Genomic DNA, 22,750 nt, shown 5'->3' with positions numbered 1-22,750 from the left:
AAAATGATATTTTCTAATTTTTGTTATAAGAAAAATCGAATAAACTCAATTTTAGTCATACATTTAGGGCAAAATTTATTCAGCCACATGTCTTTAGTAAAAAAAAAAATGTCAATAAGCGTATATTTATTGGTTTGCGCAAAAGTTATAGCGTCTACAAACTAGAGTACATTTTCTGGAATTTACACAGCTTTTAATTTACAACTGCCTATCTCATTTCTTGTGGTGCTAAAATGGCAGGGCAGTACAACCCCCCCCCCCAAATGACCCCATTTTGGAAAGTAGACACCCCAAGGGAGTTGTGGAGAGGCATATTGAGCCCATTGAATAATTTTTTTTTGTCCCAAGTGATTGAATAATGACACAAAAAAAAAAAAAAGTTTACAAAAAGTTGTCACTAAATGATATATTGCTCACACATGCCATAGTTATATGTGGAATTACACCCCAAAATATATTCTGCTGCTTCTCCTGAGTACGGGGATACCACATATGTGGGACTTTTTGGGAGTCTAGCCGCGTACGACACCCCGAAAACCAATCACTGCCTTCAGGATTTCTAAGGGTGCAAATTTTTGATTTCACTCCTCACTACCTATCAGTTTCGAAGGCCATAAAATGCCAAAATAACACAAAACCCCCCCAAATGACCCCATTTTGGAAAGAAGACACCCCAAGCTATTTACTGAGAGGCATGCTGAGTCCATGAAATATTTTATATTTTGCCACAAGTTGCAGGAATTTTAAATTTTTATTTATTTTTTTGCACAAAGTTGTCACTAAATGATATATTGCTCACACATGCTATGGGCATATGTCAAATTACACCCCAAAATAAATTCTGCTGCTTCTCCCGAGTACGGGGATACCACATCTGGGGGACTTTTTGAGAGCCTAGCCACGTACGGGACCCCAAAAACCAAGCACTGCCTTCCGGATTTAGATATAAAATGCTACCAAAAAAAAAACATAGCGATCGCAGGGATCAGGCCTGACTCTGCGATCGCTGCAGTTATGTGTTTAGTGTTTTGTAAGTGACAGTGATCGATCGATACTGCACTTGGGTGGGCTGGGCAGAGGGGCAAAACGCAGGTGCCAGTAGGTATCTGGGCTGATCCCGCTAACAATGCGTTTTTTTGGAACCCTAAACTGCTGGGGACGCTAGTATAGATCTGATTATATCAGATATTGATCTGTTCAGATTCTATACCACTACGGGAGGTGTATGCTTTGCGCGTGGGTGTTAGCGGTACTGGCACTAACCTAGCGCTGCCTGGGGCGATGCAGACCCTGACCCTAAAACCTAATTGATATCACCCGCCGGGTGATCAGGGGGTTAAACCTTTATTGGGTAATAAATGGTGGGTGCCCTGATGCTATAAAAAGCAAACTAACCAGAGCAGGGGCGTACCTAGAGCATTTGGCACCCAGGGCCCATCCTATATCTGGCACCCCCCCCCCCACTGTAAAAACACCCACAAAAAAACACCCTCCTCTGCCAAGATCAGTGTTTTTTAATTCTGCTTTCTTTTTTAAATGGTGCTGTTGGCTACCGAGTAAACCGGAAGTGACACTATGCTGTCGCTTCCAGTTTTCTACATCGGAGACCTGATCAAAGGCAAATTCGGCTTTGTTCGGGTCTCTGGCCAGCTGGCTGGTGGCTCAAATCTGCGGGTGGGATGGGAGACCTGGGCGGAGCTGTGGGGGGATGGGGACGTCCCCTCCCGCTCCTTGTAATAACAGCCGATGCTGTTCATCCATGGTAGCCAGTGACAATAGACAGGACAGGACAGAGGTGTCAGTCACTCAGGTGTTAGCAGATGCCACATTTTTGGACAGATTGTGCCGCGGTCCAGAAAGTGGAGAGCTGGACTGGAGCTGCTATGAGGGAGACATCAGAGTGATACAGCTGACAATACAAAGTATGGCCCATGTCTACTGTCCTCAGGGACAGATCTGATCCAGATATCCCACTGTATGGCGATCTCTGGATCGGATCTGTCCCTGGGGACAGCATTGGCATTGATGATTTGATTCAGATTTGGGAACTGACCTTCTGACAAGGTGTGTTGCTTGCTGGACCGTGGATGGGATCTGATGGCTGCAAGATGTGGGTGTAATCCCCCCCTTTATCAGATCAGCTCATCTACTCTATACCTGGTTTGTGAACACAGCAACACCACCCCCCTCCCCTTACCAGGTAAGCTCACAGCTCAGCGCTCAGCTACTATAGGTGGGTGGTAGACACAAAGCAATATACAGCACACACATGCATTCTGCAACCTGTACATAGCACACGCCTGCATTCTGCAACCTGTACATAGCACACGCCTGGATTATTATTATTATTATTATTATTATTATACAGGATTTATATAGCGCCGACAGTTTACGCAGCGCTTTACAACATTGGGGTAGACAGTACAATGCAATACAATTTAAGACAAGGGGAATCAGAGGGCCCTGCTCGTTAGAGCTTACAATCTAGGAGGGAGGGTCAAGTTATACAAAAGGGTAATAGCTGTGGGGGGTGAGCTAATGGAGAGAATAGTGAAGTTGTTAGATGGAGGCAGGATAGGCTTCTCTGAAGAGGAAGGTTTTCAGGGATCGCCTGAAAGTGGATAAATTTGGAGACAGTCTGACAGATTGGGGTAGTGAGTTCCAGAGGATGGGCGAGGCTCGGGAGAAGTCCTTAGGCGGATATGGGAGGAGGCGATGAGGGAGCTAGAGAGCAGGAGGTCTTGGGAGGAACGAAGTGGGCGATTAGGTTGGTATTTGGAGACTAGGCTAGAGATGTAGCTGGGGGCAGAGTTGTGGATGGCTTTGTAAGTAAGTGTTAGTATTTTGAATCTAATTCGTTGGGCAAGTGGCAGCCAATGGAGGGATTGGCAGAGAGGGGTAGCAGACACTGTGCGGTTTGTAAGGTATATGAGTCTGGCAGCAGTATTCATGATGGACTGAAGGGGGGATAGTCTATTTAAAGGTGAACCAATGAGGAGGGAGTTGCAGTAGTCAAGGCGAGAGATAACCAGGGAGTGAATCAGGAGCTTTGTGGTTTCATTGGTTAGAAAGGGGCGTAGTTTAGAGATGTTTCGGAGGTTGAGGCGGCAAGCTTTGGAAAGTGATTGGATGTGGGGCTGAAAGGAGAGTTCAGAGTCCAGGATAACACCTAGCACCCTGACATGTGGGGATGGGTGGATGATTGTGCCATTACTCTTGACAGAGAAATCAGGGGTAGAGGCGCGTTGGGGAGGAAATATTATAAGTTCGGTTTTGGACAAGTTGAGTTTAAGGAAGTGTTGTGACATCCATACAGATATGTCTGTTAGTAAGTTGGTGATGCGTGAGGAGACTGATTGAGTGAGTTGAGGGGTGGAGAGATAGATTTGAGTGTCGTCAGCGTAGAAATGATATTGAAAGCCATGAGAGGCTATCAGCTGACCCAGAGAAGAGGTGTAGACTGAAAATAAAAGAGGTCCAAGAACAGAACCTTGGGGGACTCCGACAGAGGAGGGAAGAGGAGTGGAGGAATGAGAATTGTAAGTGACACTGAAGGTGCGTTGGGATAGATAGGATGAGAGCCACTGAAGAGCACAGTCACGGAGACCAAGGGAGTAAAGTTTAGTGAAGAGGAGAGGGTGGTCAACCGTGTCAAAAGGTAGCTGAAAGGCCAGAAGTAGGAGTACAGAATAGTGTCCTTTGGTTTTTGCAGTTAGTAGGTCATTTGTGAGTTTTAAAAGAGCAGTTTCTGTTGAGTGTTGAGGGCGAAATCCAGATTGAAGGGGATCAAGAAGGTTGTTTTTGATGAGGTAGTCACTCACTTGGTTGTAAACCAGGCACTCAAGGAGTTTAGAGGAAAAAAGGGAGCAAGGAGATAGGGCGTAGGTTGTTAGGATTGGTAGGGTCCAAGGATGGCTTTTTAAGTATGGGGGTGACCAATGCATGTTTTAGAGCATTGGGGAAAATGCCAGAGGTGAGGGAGAGATTGAAGATGTGGGTTAGAGAGTATAGTATAGAGTCAGATGGCGACCGTAGTGTTTGAGAGGGAATAGGATCCAGGGGGCAGGTGGTTAGGTGGGCTTTAGAAAGGAGTTTAGCAACTTCATCTGTAGTGGAAGTTTTGAATAAGGGGAGTGTTGAGAGTACCTGTTGTAGTGGGGTCTTAACTGGGGGAGATGGCTGTAGGGTGGAGATTTCATCACGGATTCTATCGATCTTGTTTTTGAAGTGATTAGCAATCTCCTGGGCAGTGAGTGAGTCGGTGGGTGGAGGCGGTGGAGGACGGAGTAGAGAGTTGAACGTAGAGAAAAGTTTACGGGGACTGGACGAGAAGGTATTAATAAGAGTTGTAAAGTAGGTCTGCTTGGCAGAGTGGAGGAAAGAGTAGTATTTTTGGAGGGCAGATTTGTATTGGTTGAAGTCTTTGAGAGACTTGGTCTTGTGCCACAGACGCTCAAGAGCGCGACTACGTTTTTTGAGAATTCTAGTGTCATCTGTTTGCCAGGGTTGTAGGGGTCGAGGTCTGATTCTGCGTGTAGTGATTGGAGCGAGCTTGTCCAGGATGGAGGACAGGGTTTTATTGTAGGTGAAAGTGGCTTGATTGGGACAGGACAGGGGAGAGATTTTGTCATAGAGGTGGTCAGCAGCAGAATAAAGGAGAGAAGAGTTGAAGATGCAAAAGTTTCTACGCGTGATGGTTAGACGATTGGAGGGAAGGGTGTTGGAAGACAGGGAGAGAGAGAAACTAATTAAGTGATGGTCAGAAAGAGGAGAAGGATTATTTGAGAAGTTGCATGGAGTGCAAAAGTAGGAGAATGCAAGGTCAAGGGTGTTGCCATCAGAATGAGTAGAAGCCTGTACCCATTGCTTCAGGTCAAATGAAGAGGTTAGACTAAGAAGTTTGGAAGTCGCAGAAGTGTTTGTATTAGCAGGGATGTTAAAATCACCAAGAAGGATTGTGGGAATTTCTGAAGACAGAAAGAAGGGTAGCCAGGCAGAGAACTCATCAAGGAAAGTTGATACTGGTCCAGGGGGCCGGTAGATCACAGCAATTCTTAGGGAATTAGGAGAGAATAGACGTATACAGTGAGCTTCAAATGATGAGAGGGAAAGAGAGGGAGGGGAGTGAATAACCTGGAAGGTGCATTGGGGGGATAGGAGGAGTCCCACTCCACCTCCCTTGCGTCCATTAGGCCTAGGGGAGTGAGTCCAGTGAAGGCCACCCTGGGAGAGGGAAGCAGGAGAAGGGGTGTCAGATTCGTGGAGCCAGGTTTCTGTGAGAGCAAGTAGATTAAGGGAATTAGTGACAAAGAGGTCATGAACAGCCGTGAGTTTGTTGCAGACAGAGCGAGCGTTCCAGAGGGCGCAGGAGAGGGGGAAGCTGGTTTTGGGAAGAAGAGGAATCGAGACTAAATTGCATAGATTGCGACTGCCAGAGGGTGTAGGGTGATGGGTGTGTTGGGTACAGTTAAATAAGGGTGGGCCAGGGTTAGGGGAAATATCTCCAGCGGCCAGCAGAAGTAGAAAAGTGAGGGAGGTAATATGAGAGTAGGATTTGTATGAGGGGATATGCTTCAGTACCCTGGGGGGTTTGTTAGCAAGTGGGTTTAGAGTTAGGAAGAGATGATGAGTGCAGTAGTAAGGAGAGGGGAGAAGTGATGGCGATATGTACAGATTGTGGGGTGGAGCAGGGGGGGTGAAGAAAAGGGAGTTTGAGGAGAGAGGCTGCAATTGTGAAAAGGAGGAGAAGTAAAGAGTGCATGTTTCAGGGAGGAAGGAGAGATAATTAGGAAATGAAGTCACCTGCAGTGGGTTGCTTTGTGCAAATCGCTGAAGTGCAAGAGCAGAAGTGCCACTTATTTAACCCCTTCCCGCCGAGCGTACGCAGATCTGCGTACTCGGCTTCCGGGGGGTATACCGGGATGATGCCCGCACCTGCAGGCATCATCCCGGTACCGTTTTGTTCAGCGGGCGATTGGCTATCCAGCCATAACAACCGATGCGGCTAAAAGCCGCTCGGCTGTTATGCCGGAGGAGCGGGAGGGGACGTCCCCCCCTCCCGCCGCTGTTACCGGTGCTCCCGTTCGATCGGGAGCACCGATTCAACTTGCGCTGCCTCCGGCCGCTGGGGAGGAACTGGAACGAAGCCGTAATCGGCTTCGTTCCAGTCTCCTCATAGTAAACACGGAAGCGACGTCATGACGTCACTTCCCGTTTACTCGGCTGCCAATGGCGCCGGTTTTAAAAAAATATCCGGTATTCAGAATCGCCGTTTTCGGCAATCTGAATACATTGAAATGTAAAGGAGGGGTGGGGGGTCTTTTTAGACCCCCGATCCCTCCATAAAGAGTACCTGTCACCGCCTATTACTGTCACAAGGGATGTTTACATTCCTTGTGACAGCAATAAAAGTGATCAAATTTTTTTTTTTTTTTTTTTTAAACAATTTAGTCATTTTAAAATAAATAAAATAAATTAAAAAATAAAAAAAAAATTTTTTAAAGCGCCCGCCGTCCCCGCGAGCTCGCAAAGCAAAGAAAACGCATACGGAAGTCGCGCCCGCGTATGTAAACGGTGTTCAAATCACACATGTGAGGTATCGCCGCGATCGTCAGAGCGAGAGCAATAATTCTAGCACTAGACCTCCTCTGTACGCTAACCTGGTAACCGTTAAAAAATGTTTAAAGCGTCGCCTATTGAGATTTTTAGGTACCGTACTTTGTCGTCAATCCACAAGTGCGCGCAATTATAAAGTGTGACATGTTTGGTATCTATTTACTCGGCGTAAACATTATCTTTCACATTATGCAAACAAAATGGCATCATTTTACTGTTTTGGTTTTTTTTTTTATTCATGAAAAGTGTCCCTTTTCCCAAAAAGTTGCATTTAAAAACACCGCTGCGCAAATACCGTGTGACATAAAATATTGCAACAATCGCCGTTTTATTCTCTAGAGTCCCTGTTAAAAAAATATATATAATGTTTGGGGGTTCCAAGTAATTTTCTAGTAGAAAATATGGATTTTAACTTGTAAACACCAAATTCCAAAAATAGGCTTAGTCATGAAAGGGTTAAAGAACCCCACTACTTTGGAAGAACCCCCTGTATGTGTTCCCCCGTAACGAAGACCTTGTTCTTATACTGTGTTGGGTGTGGGTTGAATCTGGCAATTAATCAATCAGGAGATAATATTGGGCACACATTTAGCAGAGAAAATCTTTTCACATCACATTCAAATTGAACAGGACCAAAGGCCAAGATTGGAAAGATAAGCTAAGCCATAATTTAGGTAAGACTTGCTAGCTAAATAAACATTGAAATAATGTGAGCATGCCTACAGGTTGAGATTGAAACAGCAGTGAAAAAAAAGATTTACAAATAAGCATGTGAGTAGTAGACTATGCAGCAGAATCAGTGTTCAGTTTGAAGTAGTTGGGGGTATAAACGCAGATTTACCTGTGAAGAGAGAAGAAAATGTTCAGATGGATCTTGCAAGAGCAGAAGTGCCACTTATTTAAAGAACCCCACTTCTTTGGAAGAACCCCCTGTATGTGTTCTCCCCCCCCCCCCCCCCCCCATCAGGTCAGCTACACTATACCTACTACACAACACCCCCCCCCCCCCCCCCTTCTATGACAGGCCAGCACAGTAAGGATGGCAGGACAGACACACTCCAACGTCTTCTCACAGCTCACACATCCCCTATCACCAGCTCACCTCGGCTCTCAGCTTCAGCTAGGGAGGTTTAGACTCTGCAAGATGATGTGGACACAGAATGGTAACAGCAACCACCCCTGCGCTGAATGATGACACACTCAGCTCGGCTGCTCAGCAGTGGTGGGTGGAGCTAGCAGGGGAAAACAGAAACTAGACTGTACTATTTTGGCCGCAGTGCTGGGGGTGTTCCAGCTCACGAAAAACTCACAAAAAACAGAGCAGCCAGAGCAGGGATCCCTTCAGGATTATGTCAGACTGTCTGAGTGCAGAGTGAACCCTATAACAATGCCACCCAGCCACTTACACCCCCCTCAATGTGTGGGCACCTGGGGCGGAACGCCCCCCCCCTGCCCCCTGCTTGGTACGCCCCGAAGGAAAAAAAAACGGCTTTTCATGGCAGTTAGGAGTAAACAGTGACGTGCAGAGAACAGAGAGAGATTCAACCAATCAGAGTGTTCCCTGTGACATCACGCAGGCTGTCAGTTAAATACAGAGCTGTGGAGGTGCTTCGTTCAGTACAATTGTGTGCAAGCATCAGAGAGGTTGTGTTTTAGGGAGCTCCATATTCACAATGAGTTTCTTCGCAAAGTTTGCGCTATTTCTTTTATTTCTAGCTACGTGTTTACATTCTTCACATCAGCGGCCAGGTACAGCCGTTTTCCATCAAGTCTTACATTATATAATATAGAGTGTAGAATTCATTTGCCAGTCCGACACCCGGAAGTACACGGAGAGAGGTGGAGTCTGGTCATGTGATAGATGTGGGATAGGTCAGCTGATCCTTTTTTTTTTGCTGCTTCTGTTTATCATATGATTGGCTGACTGATCTCTCGGATCTCACGCAAGATTCCGCCCCCTTAGCCATGTGTTTCCAGGGTGGACGGGACGAGGAAGGAGACGTATGTAGTGTCAAAACAGGGATGGTCAATGCAATGTAATAATGCCGCTTCATCTCCACTAGCAGCCTTATGTACCGGAATCCTGCCTTTAACCACTTCAGCCCCAGAAGATTTACCCCCTGAATGACCAGGCCATTGTTTGCGATACGTCACTGCGTCGCTTTAACTGACAATTGTGCGACGTTGTACCCAAATAAAATTGACGTCCTTTTCTTCCCACAAATAGAACTTTCTTTTGGTGGTATTTGATCACATCTGCGGTTTTTATTTTTGCGCTTATAAACAGAAAAAGCGTCAATTTTCAAAAAATACAATATTTTGTACTTTTTGCTATAATAAATATCCCCTAAAAAATTAAAATCGCAGATCGTCACTATTAGTAAAAAATAAATAAGTAATAATAAATATAATAATAAAAATGTTATAAATCTATCCCCTATTTTGTAAATGCTATTACTTTTGCGCAAACCATTCTATGCTTATTGCGATTTTTACCAAAAATATGTAGAATACACATGGGGCTAAACTGAGAATTTTTTTTTTTTTTTTTTAAAAAGCTATTTTTTTTTCTCAGTTCAGCCTGATATGTATTCTACATATTTTTGGTAAAAATCGCAAAAAGCGTAGATTGGTTTGTGCAAGTTATAGTGTTTACAAAATAGGGGATAGATTTATAGCATTTTTATTATTATTATATATTTTCTTACTAGTAATGGTGGCGATCTGCGATTTAAAAAAAAAAAATATATATATTTTTTTTTATCGTGACTGCGACATTATGCAGACATTTCAGACACTTTTGACACATTTTTGGGACCATTGGCATTTAGACAGCGATTGGTTGTATAAAAATGCACTGATTACTGTAAAAACATAACTGGCACGGAAGGGGTTAACACTAGGGGGCGATCAAGGGGTTAAATTTGTTCCCTCTCTGTGTTCTAACTGAAGGAGCGATGGGACTGTCTATCGGAGATTACAGATCGCTGTTCATACTTTGTATGAACACACGATCAGTCCCTCCTCCCCTCAGAGAACCGGGATCTGTGTCCTGATTCTCGGTGTGTCACGAGTGATCACGGGTACCCGGCAGTCATCGAGCCCGCTGGGCATTCACACCGGCTAGGAGGTGATCGCATGCCCCTAGTGGCCACAGGGGAAAAGCGGTGTAACACAATGTCGTTTTGCCCAGCCGTGCAATTCTGCCACAGTAAAACTGTGACGGCTGGTCAGCAAGTGGTTAAACACGGCAGCTCCGGAGGGTTTATTCCCCCCCCCCCTTCCTGACAAATCCTTTTTTTTTTCGGCACTGCATTACATTAACTGACAATTGCGCGGTTGCATGACACTGTACATAAATAAAATTTGATGTCTTTTTCCCCACAAATAGAGATTTATTTTGGTGGTATTTGATCACCTCTGCACTTTTTTTATTTTGAGCATTAAACAAAAAAAGACCGCCAATTTTGAGAAAAATACAATATTTTTTAATTTCTGCTATAAAACACGCCCCCCCCCCCCCCCCAAAAAAAAAGTAAAAAAAAAATCAAATTTCTTCATCAATTTTGGCCAATATGTATTCTGCTACACAGGGCTGGCCCAAGACATTTTTCTGCCTGGGACCATATATCTCCGGGGGCGGCTGCAGAGCGCACTGCACAGAAACACTCAGCATCTTTGGCTCCCATTTAGGGCTGAATTCAGGCAAAGATTCTGCCCTGATTCGTCCCTGAAACTGAGAACAGGGACGCGCAGCATTGCTGTGCCATCCACGGCCAGTTTAGTTGTGAACCCAGCCTCAAACCCTGCCCTCTGGCAGTGTTTATTGTGTCTATAAAAGAACAAAGACAGAGGGCGCAACCAGCCTTGGGCATTATCTTTGTAACACAGTCATTTATTAAAAATACAATGATATACTCACAAAGGAATATTGTGTTTAAGCAATAAAAAGTCCATCAAGTCATCCAGCAGGGTCAGCTGGCCTGCTAATTAGGGGTGGAATGAGAGTCTAAAGAGAGCTGATGCATTTCAAGGGGTATCCCCTCTGAGGAAGAAGGGATACCCCTCGAAATGCATCAGCTCTCTTAGGTGGTCGGCTACAGTATTTATTTTTGTAATTGATATTGACTTGGTATCAGCGTCCGGTGATCTCCTGTACAACAGAGCTCAGACTGGGGGTACTGAACTTCAGATGAGAAAAGTCAGGTTCCGTCCCCTCCAAGATAGGACTTTGTTGTGTGTTGCAGCTTAGAACTAGATGGACACAAATACAAATCAGTTGGCAGATAAAATAGTTCTCAGGGCTCATTTACACTGCAATATGCAATATAAGTTTGTAGTGCATTTACAAACACTGCACGTTTTTTTTCTTTTTGGCATCATTTTTTTTCTCTATATTTTGTATGCAAACGTTTTCCCCGTGCATTTATGCACGTTCTGTTGCTTTTACCTGCGTTTATGCTCCTTCCTGTGTGGAAAGATGCATGTTGCTGTAGTGTCAGGTTTCTGTGCCATCTGTGTTCCATTGGGAAGATTCCCACTAACTTCCTCTCCTATAGCCACAACAGGAAACTAGAAAATCCCTCCAAAGTGAGGGAATCCCTGTTTTTTACCAATGCTAGTGTCCCCATTGGAAGATTTTCCCCTCTATTACCAGTCTGGGGACAATCCAAAATTTGGATTTTTTTTTGTGACAATGGTAAACGGGGCAATTAGAGAATCTGAATCTCCCCAATGGGGGGCACAGAAAACTGTACAATCCTGGCAGGTGTACTAATCCCTCTCCATTCTTTCCAAACTACAAAAAAAATTGCCTTTAGTTATACTTTACCTTTGTTATTAGGTATACTCACAGTGTTTTTTTTTTTTTACAGTTCCAAGTAAACTGGCAAAAAGTATGCTTGCTGCTAAGGCAGGAGATTTAACTAGTGGCATCCCGTCTATGCCTAAGGAAGTCACTGAGGAGACCATGTCTATTATTAAAGACAAGGAAAAGGGATCATTATATGGTAAGCATTAATTGTCATATATAAAATTGTATTACTGTGTGTGTGTCTATATGTACCGTAGTGTAGACTGAAGAGAGAGTTGGAGCACAATAAGCACAATTATTAGTGGCAAAACCCCCAGCAATGTTTCCGTGAACACAATACTAACCCCCAGCGTTGTCAGTGGATGCAATAGTAAACCCTAACATTGGTACTTGGTTAGTGTGTTAATTGACATCCCACCCCCATTGGTGATTAGTTGCTCTGGTTTTCTTTAACCCCCTCACTGGTGGTTGGTGGCAATGAATTTTAAACTCCTCCCCCCTTATTGGTGGTCAATGGCAGTGTTTATTTAACCGCCCTCATTGATGGGCATTGGCGATATTTATTTAATCCCCTCCATCAGTGGTAAATGAGAGTTTACCTTCCACAAATTTGTGGTCCTCCTTTTTTTTTTTTTTTACCTTTTCACCCTCATTAAGGCTAATTTCACATCTGTGTGGGTGGAGCTGCTGCGGGACCCGCACAAATACTGGCAGCCGCAACCACCCAAACAGAGAAACGCGGGACCTGTGGGTGAGTGCCATTAATCCTAATGGCACGCTGCCCAGACTGGAAATTACAACTCTACTGGGAAATGAGGTTCCTGTGTGGGGTGCGATTTAAAAAAAATAGTGCGGGGGCGTGGCTGAGAACGACATGTGAGAGGACGTGCATCACGGAGCTCCTGCAGTGATCCTTCAACGATCCTCTTCCCAGCCTGCTACAACACCCAAAATCGGGTTGATCCCCGCTGATGTGCCTGGAGTCACTGCAAAGGTCTGCGGAGATCATGCTGACCCAAAAACATGCGGAGGCCGGGATGCCGGATTTCCAACATGGCGCCGCGGCACCTCTCTCACAACGTGCACGAGGCACGGAGAAGAATAAAGAAGCCGGTAAGGCCCCTAAGACCCCTAAAAGTACAGCGAAAGACCCCCCGAGGGACATGCTATACTATTCCCAGAAAATAGTGCCCCAGATGGCCCAGGGGAGTGGGGAGGACATGCCTGCCACCCCTGCTGTATTCCACACTCAGCATGAGGAGGGGAGTCACGCACAGGGCCCTGCAACGTCCCCCAGCCAGAGCCTTCCTGACATGGAAGAGGAGGATGAGGAAGAGGAAGCAGTTCAGCCCTCCCTGGCAGACATAGTAAGGGCAGTACAGAAATGCACAGCTTCAGTTCACACTCTGCAGGATCAATTTGGTGGTCTGAAGGAAGAACTGGGGTTGATTAGGTGTGATCCACAGAAAACGAGGGAGTGCACTACCGCGACCGAAGGCCGCATCAGTGAGATAGAGGACAAGCTAACACCCCTGTTAAGAGATACGCAAATCACAGCCAGGATTGCGAGGGCAAATGAACTTAAATCCGATGAAATTGAAAACCGCCTGAGACGGAACAATATCCGTATTGTGGGGCTCCCTGAGAAGACGGAGGGTAGGGACCCCGCGGACTTTGTTGAACAATGGCTATTGGAGGTATTTGTGAAAGATGTGTTCAACCCAAAAATCATGTTATACGCAGACGATACCATGCTACTCCTGGGAGACACATCTGATTCCCTGCGGGAGGCTATGGAGACATTAGGAAAGTTTGGAGTTTATTCGGGACTGACCATAAATTGGACCAAATCCTCCCTGCTGCTGCTGGATGCCAAACCGGACAGTGGAGGTCGGATAATACATGACGTGCCGGTGTCCACGGGTATGAAGTACTTGGGTATACAGGTCACGTGAGAACCACTTGACTATATTTCCCTTAACCTGACCCCACTATTACATAGAATTCGAAACAAAACCAAAATTTGGTCCCGTCTTAAGATGTCTCTGGTCGGAAGAGTTAACCTGATAAAGATGATCTTTATGCCCCAACTTATATATTCTGCACAATACCCCTATGGTAATTCCTCTGAAGTTTTTTTCGCATTATCAATTTTCCACTCAATTTTTAGAGATTTCATTTGGTTAGATAAACCCCCAAGGATAAAACTAGAACGACTACAAAAGTCCAAGGAGGCAGGGGGCCTTGCCCTCCCTAATCCTTGGGCCTACTACCTGGCAGCGCAGGCACAGCATATAGCCAGGGCTATGCCAGAGGGGTCGGGGGGAGAGGAGGGGACCATACCTTTGGAACCAATTAGGGCCCTGATGTGCTTGGCTTCCGGCCATGGCGATGTACCCTCGGGTATGGAGGCCTTGGCTTACACAAAATCAAACAAACGATTGCCCACTTACGCTCTTATGCAGAAAATCTGGAATAAACTTCGACAACTGCAGGGGGTGGAGGGCTTCACTGAGTACAGCCCAATATGGGAGAATAGGCACTATGAGGAGCTATTATTGCTGGTTTGTGGCACTCGGTGGAAGAGATATGGGGTTACGCATTTGGGACAAATTTTTACAGCAGGGAGGCTGACCCCCTTCCCCCGATTTGAGGGAGAGATTTCATCTCCCACAGTCCATGCTCTTCTACTACCTACAACTGCAACATGCAGTGAAGGCGCAGGCTGGGGGGACCCCGTGGACTCTTTCACTGACCCCGATCTTCCAATCTATGGCTAACGTAACACAGTTCCAGGGCTTTATCTCTATAACTTACTCTATGGTCCTTACTGCCTGCCTCAGAGGCTTTCCGCAGATGGCACTAAATAAATGAAAGAGGGATTTCGGTACATTTGAGGATGAGCAATGGGAGGAGGCACTACAGGCAGTACAATATTGTTCGGTAAATGTGGCCCAGTGGCTATCTCAATTATATATTGTGCTCAGAGTACACTACACACCTGACAGACTGTTTGGGGGTGCGACAGGACTCAGGCTGCCCCAGGTGCGCGAGAGACCACGGGGATTTGATCCACCTGCTGTGGAGATGCCCCAAACTGCACTTATTCTGGACAGGGGCACTGGGCAATATTAACAGAGTGTTTCAGACTACCATACCCTCAGACCCAAAACCATGTCTACTCAGGATCCTAGACGACGTTTCCATGGGGGACAATAGTAGACAGGCCGTGGCTAGGGCCCCGTTCCAAGCACGAAAGATCGACATTGGAAAGCGACCGAGCCTCCGGCACTGGGGGAGTGGATTGCCCAAATGGGGGACACCATTAGGATGGAAAAGTATATCTTTCAACATAGAGGGCGACCGGAAAAGTTTGAGAAACTCTGGGCACTCTGGTTGGATACTCTCTGCCTTTCTCCGGTTGATCTGGTCATGGACAGACTGCTGACATAAAAGCAGGGGAAGTGAGATTTGAGTTGGGGGGGGGGGGGGCACTAACTGTTAGACACCTAGGCAATTTTTTATGGGTGAATCGAGGCACAGCCAGGATATATGGTGTCAATATCTAAGGTGGTTGGGATGATATGGCGTGAGAAGTTGTGAAATAAATGCTTGAATATTCCTTTTGTAGAGATGAATAAGTTTGTGCTGTGACAAGAATCTATGCTTGAGATGTAAGCTGCAAGTTGTACTTATATGTTTTTGTTATTTAATAAACTTTCTCTGATTTAAAAAAATTAATAAAAATAGTGCAGGGACCTCTTTCCTGTGTGTCTTTGGACATGGAAGCCATTCAAATGACTGGGCTCACATGCCTGCACAAACCGTGCCCGTGTGTGAACCTAGCCTAATGGTCATTGGCTGTGTTTTATTGACCCTTCTAGTTAATGGTCACGTTTATTTAACCTCCTAATGATGGTCATTGTTTACCGCATTTGTTATGTAGTTCTGTGTGTGTGTGTGTGTGTGTGTGTGTGTGTGTGTGTGTGTGTGTGTGTGTGTGTATATATATTTCTGTGCCTCATTCTAATGTCTGTTATTTCTCCTATTTCTTTTATAGACAAATCAAAAGATGATCCCCAGGCATCTAGAGAGAAGGATCTTCAGAAAAAGAGTAAGGCTAAAATAATGTTACATTTGCATCAATTCACAAAGCTATAACATAAAGATAAGGATCTTTATTTTTTGCCCATTTGACTTTATTTTCAAATGTCATTGGCTCTCACCTGTCACTTTTTTAAAATAAGGATCCTTATTTCTGGGGCTTTAGCTTTGTGAACTGAGCCCATTCTCTGAAATGCTTATGAATGCACATAGCATTGATAGTCTGCTCATTAATTCTACCAGAGAGATAGTATAGGGCAGTGATGGTGAAATTTGGCACCTCAGATGTTTTGGAACTACATTTCCCAAGATGCTCATGTACTCTGCAGTGTAGGACATGCAGCATGTGGGTTAACCGTAGACTGTAGAAAATATACATGCAGAATAAAATAAATAAAAACAAATCAACAATTTTGAAAATCATCCTCTTAATGTGCCACTATAATTAAAAATAAAAACATAGCTAGGAGGTTAGCGTTTTTCTTAGCAGAAGAAACTTTGCTGGAATTTTTTGCTAAATTAAAACCCTCTTTCTCTCACCTGGCATTGTTTTAATTAATGTATAGGGGTGCACCGATACATTCTTTTTTATTTTATTTTTATTTTTATTTTTTTAGTACTCACCGATACTTACCGCAACTGTTTTGTTTTAACTTCAGCTGTCAGCAATGGTACAAAGCATTGAAAAGTTATTTACAATAGCAAAAAAAAAAGTTTTAATTATCGTTTATAAAATGGACGTGAACAAAAGAAAAAAAAAAGCAGGAAAATTATTAAATGGAGGAGAATAGGGAGTTAAGGCTGATTAGAGTAAATTAAGGGTTAATAAGGGATTAAACAGAGGAACATTTTTTCATCCTTTGATCTGAAGACAAATAAACAAAAACCAAGCCTGAAGGTATCGGTTTCAGGTATCGGTGCATTTGCACGAGTACCTATACTTGTGCAAATAATCGGTATCGCCACGGATACTAGTATCGGTGCAACCCTAATAATGTACACTGCTTGTGGGGCATGTGCAGTGCAAAGCACACTCCAGCATTATTTCGGCATGTGTAAGATGCAGGGAATGCATCCTAGTGTCAGGAATAATGTAACTCCTGCGGGCATGCCCAGACTTTACATCAGAAATGGCCGAGCGATGGTAGAATAGGAAAGCCAAGAATTTCGGGGGGCCCTAGCAAGCAGAATGACATGGGACAGCAAGGGAGAGTACTTTTCTGTCATTGCTGGAGGAGTCTGTCATAATGTGGTCATGTCAGGAATTCACAACTGTTCTGTATCCTTTACAAACACATGGCCACTGGCCTTTGCAACAAGGAGCACATGGATGGGCGACACATATAAATCTAAACCAAACAAAATTCCTAGCTCAAGTTACCAACCAGCCTGCAACCAACCAAATTATCCTGACTAACAATATGCGTTAAAGACAGGGGTTTCATTTGCACACATTTGCAAATACATGAGTAAGTTGTAGAGTCACTTCATGGCACCCCAGTATTACCTGCAGTCCTAACTCTAAATATTGAGAGCCTCTATAGTAAAAGCACATGCATTATAATGGATAGGCTTAGGGCAGGTGGGCCTGGAGGGAGCCCACCCCTCTTTTAGGGCACAGGAGCACACTGGACACCCAGCATATATTGCAGTGCCAGCAAAGGTGTCCAGTGTGACCACCCCCACCAGATTTCCAACATTACAAACAAATGGCCACTGCCCCCGCTTATAACTGGCCTTTGCACATGTCTTGTGCATGCTTTCTGTGTTACCTTAAGGATAACTCCAAGTTATTATCTTGGAATACAGAACAATTAGTCTCTAATATTGTGGAAATGAGGGGAATAGGATGGATTCAGTAGTTCGACAAAAGACAGTTAAGCAGGGCTGTCTCCTTTTGGTTCACAGAATGCTGTGTGTTGTCAGCCAAAACAGGACATTAAGAGCAGAGTGCATTTCTGGCAGATTAGCAGATATTCTGTACTTGCAGGGCATTTTAAAGGGATAAAACATGAGGAAATGTGTACATATTGTAGAGATGAACAGTATACATTCCTATTGGACCAGTGTATACATACAGATATTAAATGTAACCAGATATAGAGTATGGTCCTCCTAGTACAAGGTTATACCCACCATAGCAATATAGTAGCTGTCTGCCTAGTGATAGATTACTATAGTACAGTGATGGCGAACCTTGGCACTCCAGATGTTTTGAAACTACATTTCCCATGAATTCTAATGATGCTCAACTACACTTCAGAGTGCAGGAGCATCATGGGAAATGTAGTTCCAAAACATCTGGGGTGCCAAGGTTCGCCATCACTGCTATAGTAGCTTATTGAATACAATAAAAGGTTTGGTATTTACAATTGCCCTTGTAAGTCGCACCTGAATGGCAAAATAGGAATCTAAAAATGTAGGTTTACAAACCCCTATTAAATCAGGGTGGTGGGGATAGAACAAATATAGCTAGCTCATACAGATAAAAGGATATGACAGATGTCGTTGTCACTGAATCTTGTCTTTCTACTAAATGCAGTTCACCCATTTTTAATATTTTTTCCATTCTTTTACAGAGTCAAGATTTTTTTCAAAAATTAAAAAATTCTTTGCTGTTGAGAAGGAACCAGAAACAGGCATGTATGAGGACTATATACTGCCTGCTACAGGTTTGTGTAACTATATCTTTATTTACTATATATATTTGTACAGGATGAAATGGACCAATCTTAACCATTTACCGACTGGCTCATGTACATATACGTCGGCAGTTTAAAGATGGATATCTCGGTAATGGCAGCAGCTGCTGCCATAACCGAGGTATTCATCTTTTGAGCTGGCGGTCCTGTTTATGATAATAGTGGTCTCTGCGGCGGATTCACCGCAAGATCAGTGGTGGGAGAGGGGGTCCCCCCTTCTCACTGCTCTCCCGCACCCTCCGCCACTTACCAGAGCCGTCAGCAGCGGCGGAGGCGATTGGGTCCTATCGGTGGCTGGGTATGGAGATGAGGGAGTCTAAGATGGCCCCCACCCATCTCCATACCATAGCAGGGTGGAACGACGTCAAAACGTGACTTCTGCCCATACCTCTTAAAGGCACCTTTTTTTTCCAAATGACAAAACTTCTATTTTTTTTTTCTTTTATTGCATTTAAGTCCAAATATGAGATCTGAGGACTTTTTGACCCCAGATCTCATATTTAAAAGGACCTGTCATGCTTTTTTCTATTACAAGGGATGTTTACTATCCTTGTAATAGGAATAAAAGCGAGCCAAATTTCTTTTTTTTTTTGTTTTTTTTTCTTTTTTTTTTACAAAACAGTGTAGAAATAAAATCTAATAAAATAAATAAGAAAAAAACACCCATTTTTTTTTAAAGCATCCCGGTGAGCTTATGCACAGAAGCGAATGCATATGTGAGTAGCGCCCGCAATTGAAAACGGTGGTCAAACCACACATGTGAGGTATTGCCATAATCGTTAGAGCGAGAGCAATAATTCTAGCCCTTGACCTCCTCTGTAACTCAAAACATGCAACCTGTAGGGTTTTATTAAAACATTTTTTAAATGTCCGCTATGGAGATTTTTAAGGGTAAAAGTTTGTCCCCATTCCACGAACGGGTGCAATTTTGAAACAGGACATGTTGGGTATCAATTTACTTGCTGTAACATTATCTTTCACAATATTAAAAAAAATTGGGCTAACTTTACTGTTGTCTTATTTTTTTTATTCAAAAAAGTTATTTTTTTTTAAAAAAAAAGTGTGCTTGTAAGACACCGCTGCACAAATACGATGTGATAAAAGTATTGCAATGACCCCCATTTTATTCTCTAGGGTGTTAGAGGGAAAAAAAATTTATGTTTGGGGGTACTAAGTAATTTTCTAGCAAAAAAGTGTTTTTAACTTGTAAACACAGAGTCTGAAAAAGAGGCCCGGTCTTTAAGGGCTCATTAATAAAAAATAAAAAAAAGAGCCGATATCCCTATCTACTCCTTCTTCCCCCCTTTTTTTTTTTTTTTTTTTTTTTTAATACTGCACTTCACTTCTCACGCTGCATCCTGTCTATTCAAAAAAAAAAATCAGTCTGCAGAGTATAGAGGGCAAAGACCGTTGGAGTTCTCTCTGCTCAGTGCTTTTCAAAATGAGTCCCTAATGCCTAGTACACACTAGTACAGGGATCTCCCCTGCTGTCCTATTGAGTTGTGGCGGGGGTGGGGGAATATCGCCCATTGGATGAGAGCGCTGACCGGGAGCCGATTAGCAGGGCTTTTTTACGGTCTTTCCTCTTCATCAAAAGTCAGCTTAATGGCCGGCTTCTGTTGGACTAGCTGCAGCACATACGGCTGAGTGTCAGCCAGTTTCTATCGAACTGACCGATTCCGCCCGACATTCGGCCCGTGTGTATGGGGTTTAAAGTGATACTAAAGTTTATTATTTTTAAAGAAACAAAAAAAAAATTATTATTTACCTACGCTGTGAAATGGTTTTGCCTGGAGCAGCCCAGATCCTCCTCTTCTCTGGGTCCCTCTTCGGTGCTCATGGCCCCTTCCTCCTGTTAAGTGCCCCCCACAGCAAGCAGCTTGCTACGGGGGGGGGGGCACCTGAGCCAAGCCACAGCTCCTTGTGTCCATTCAGACACAGAGCTGCAGTTCAGCCCCGCCCCTCTCTCCCCGATTGGCTAACTGACCTTGACGGCAGCGGGAGCCAATGGCGCCGCTGCTGTATCTCAACCAATCCTGGACGGCTGAGGGCACTTGTACACATCGCTGGACAGAGATCGGGCTCAGATAAGTATTAGGGGGGCTACTACACACATTATCTGAATGGATAGAATTCTGACTTTAAGTGACAGTTGGTTAATGGTTAATTAACAGTTGGTCTGTGGTTAATGCACTTTACATGTTTTTGATGTTCTAATCCTTTTTGTTTTTGCTTTTTTTTTTTTTTTTCTTAACAGAAGAACCTTCTCCAGACCAGATAGCCGCTACAACAGAAATTGTTAATGGTAAGTGTAAATGTAACTTTTTATACATTTTATATTGCTATAGATTTATGTATAACGCTCCTTTTCCCTTTTAGACTTGTTTTCTCAAAATACATTTTGCCTTCTCTTGAATTCTCGTTAAAGCGTGCACGTTGCAAAATGAATCTGTCAAAGTAGATGTAACTGTATAAAAACATTGTAAATCCTTAATTGTCTGGTGAGAAACTGGTATTTCTGGGAATGTTGATCTCCTGGGTCCTCTGAAGTTCTCAATGGTTTCTTCCACCCAGCTGCAAGTCACCACTGTATCCTATAATGTGGTGGAAGTCAGAAACAGGAAACGGGTTTCCTTGTAAAGCTATGATTTCACACATCACTGTTATTATTATTATTATTATTATTATTATACAGGTTTTATAAAGCGCCAACAGTTTGCTCAGCGCTTTACAACATGAGGGCAGACATTACAGTTACATTACAATTTGGTACAAGAGGAATCAGAATGCCCTGCTCGTTAGAGCTTACAATCTAAAACATGTGGCTGTTCAGTCATTTCTTATTTATAAGGCTTCCCCTATTTCTCACCAAGATAGTTAGTTATTAATCTCTGTATGGTTCACGAAGGTTCAAAATAATTTTAAAGCACAAAACATGTCTTATTTAAAAGAAAAAGGTAGAAAAAGATGAAAAATGTCTTAAATGCAATGCCCTGTATTTCTGTCAATCCTATATATTTCTGAAAATGGCTGTTATGAATAATAATTTTTAGAAACCATTTCATTTAAACTTCCTTTTTGTTTTTATTTTTTTCAGTTATGGTTAAAAGGTTAACGGAAGAAACAGAGATATTCATCACCAGCTATTCAGAATCCCAGGCATCTTGGTATTATCTAGCGGCTTTCTTGGTACTTCTCATCTTCATCTTATCTACAGTCGGCTTCTGCTGCTTTGTAAGTATTGGCATTTATAGTTTGTCATTTACTTTTATTTCTTTAGCAGCTGTCTGTTTTGTTTATACAGGAATTGACTTATGTTTTGGTTTTTGTTTTAACAGCAACGTGAACGACAGCAACGACAACAATGGCTGCAGCAACAGATTGATGAACTGGAATCTCAGCCTATCGAGGAGGATTTAAAGGAGACTGAGCCTAATGAAAAAGGTTCAGAGGCTGAGACTAAAGACTCTTCAGTTCTTGGGTTCATCAGAAAAGTAATATCATTCGCCCGTGGTAGTCTTAAAATGACCCAACAGGTTGGGCAGGAGGGCCCAGCAGTACAGGTTGGGCAGGAGGGCCCAGCAGTACAGGTTGAGCAGGGGGGCACAGCAGTACAGGTTGAGCAGGGGGACACAGCAGTACAGGATGAGCAGGGGGACACAGCAGTACAGGTTGGGCAGGGGGGCACAGCAGTACAGGTTGAGCAGGGGGACACAGCAGTACAGGATGAGCAGGGGGACACAGTAGTACAGGATGAGCAGGGGGACACAGTAGTACAGGTTGAGCAGGGGGACACAGCAGTACAGGTTGGGCAGGGGGGCACAGCAGTACAGGTTGAGCAGGAGGACACAGCAGTACAGGATGAGCAGGGGGACACAGTAGTACAGGTTGAGCATGAGGGCACAGAAGTACAGGTTGGGTTCATTAGAAAATTAATCTCCTTTGCCCGTGATAGGATTAAAATGATATAACAGGTTGGGTTGGAGGGCACAGTACAGGTTGGGTAGTAGGGTTCAGGGCCAGTAGGAGGGCACAGTACAGGTTGGGCAGGAGGGCACAGTGTGAGGCGGGTAGAAGCACACATAAGGGTTCAGGGTGGGTAGGAGGGCACACTGTGGGGCGTGTAGGATTGCACAGTACAGGTAGAACAGGAGTGCACAGGATGGGGTGTGGAAGGAGGGTGCAGGGCATTTAGGAGTGTACAGGGTTGGCTGAGGGGGTCACAGTACCAGGGGGAAGGAGGGCATAGTATGGGGGGGGCAGCAGGGCACAGTGCAGTGGGGGGGGCACAATACAGGGGGTCACTACTGACCATGCACTAGGCAGAGCTCTGTCTCCCATCCATGCATTGTACACAGCCTGAGCACAGGCACTAAGATCACCTAATCCCACACTGCACACACTGGAGCTGAAATCCAATTCCCTTACACACACAGTATCCTCCATGTGCACATTGTATAGCTGGCTACTGTGTTTAGTTCTGATCTGTGGAATTCCATGGTCAGAAAAGCAGCTC

The 22,750-nt window shown here is 44.2% G+C and overlaps 1 protein-coding gene across 2 annotated transcripts; it reads left to right on the top strand.

Annotated features, from left to right (window-relative positions):
* The first annotated feature begins 11,007 nt into the window (after positions 1–11,007).
* On the top strand, positions 11,008–22,483 carry LOC143988730 (uncharacterized). 2 transcript variants are annotated; one of them, XM_077488523.1, is made up of 6 exons: positions 11,009–11,624; positions 15,489–15,542; positions 18,112–18,204; positions 20,492–20,539; positions 21,332–21,468; positions 21,573–22,483. In XM_077488523.1, exons 1-6 carry the CDS (start codon positions 11,513–11,515, stop codon positions 22,203–22,205), a joined length of 1,077 nt encoding a protein of 358 aa, XP_077344649.1. In that variant the 5' UTR covers positions 11,009–11,512; the 3' UTR covers positions 22,206–22,483. The 2 variants fall into 2 exon arrangements, with proteins under 2 accessions (XP_077344650.1, XP_077344649.1); XM_077488524.1 differs by lacking the exon at positions 18,112–18,204 and having other exon boundaries at positions 11,008–11,624.
* Positions 22,484–22,750: the final 267 nt, after the last annotated feature.

Source organism: Lithobates pipiens, unplaced genomic scaffold (genome assembly GCF_037356315.1).
Source record: "Lithobates pipiens isolate NorthernLeopardFrog02 unplaced genomic scaffold, aLitPip1_a1.2 Scaffold_18, whole genome shotgun sequence".
Lineage (NCBI taxonomy): Eukaryota > Metazoa > Chordata > Amphibia > Anura > Ranidae > Lithobates > Lithobates pipiens.
Note: the sequence above shows the minus strand (reverse complement) of the source record. Positions and strands in the feature narration are given on the sequence as shown.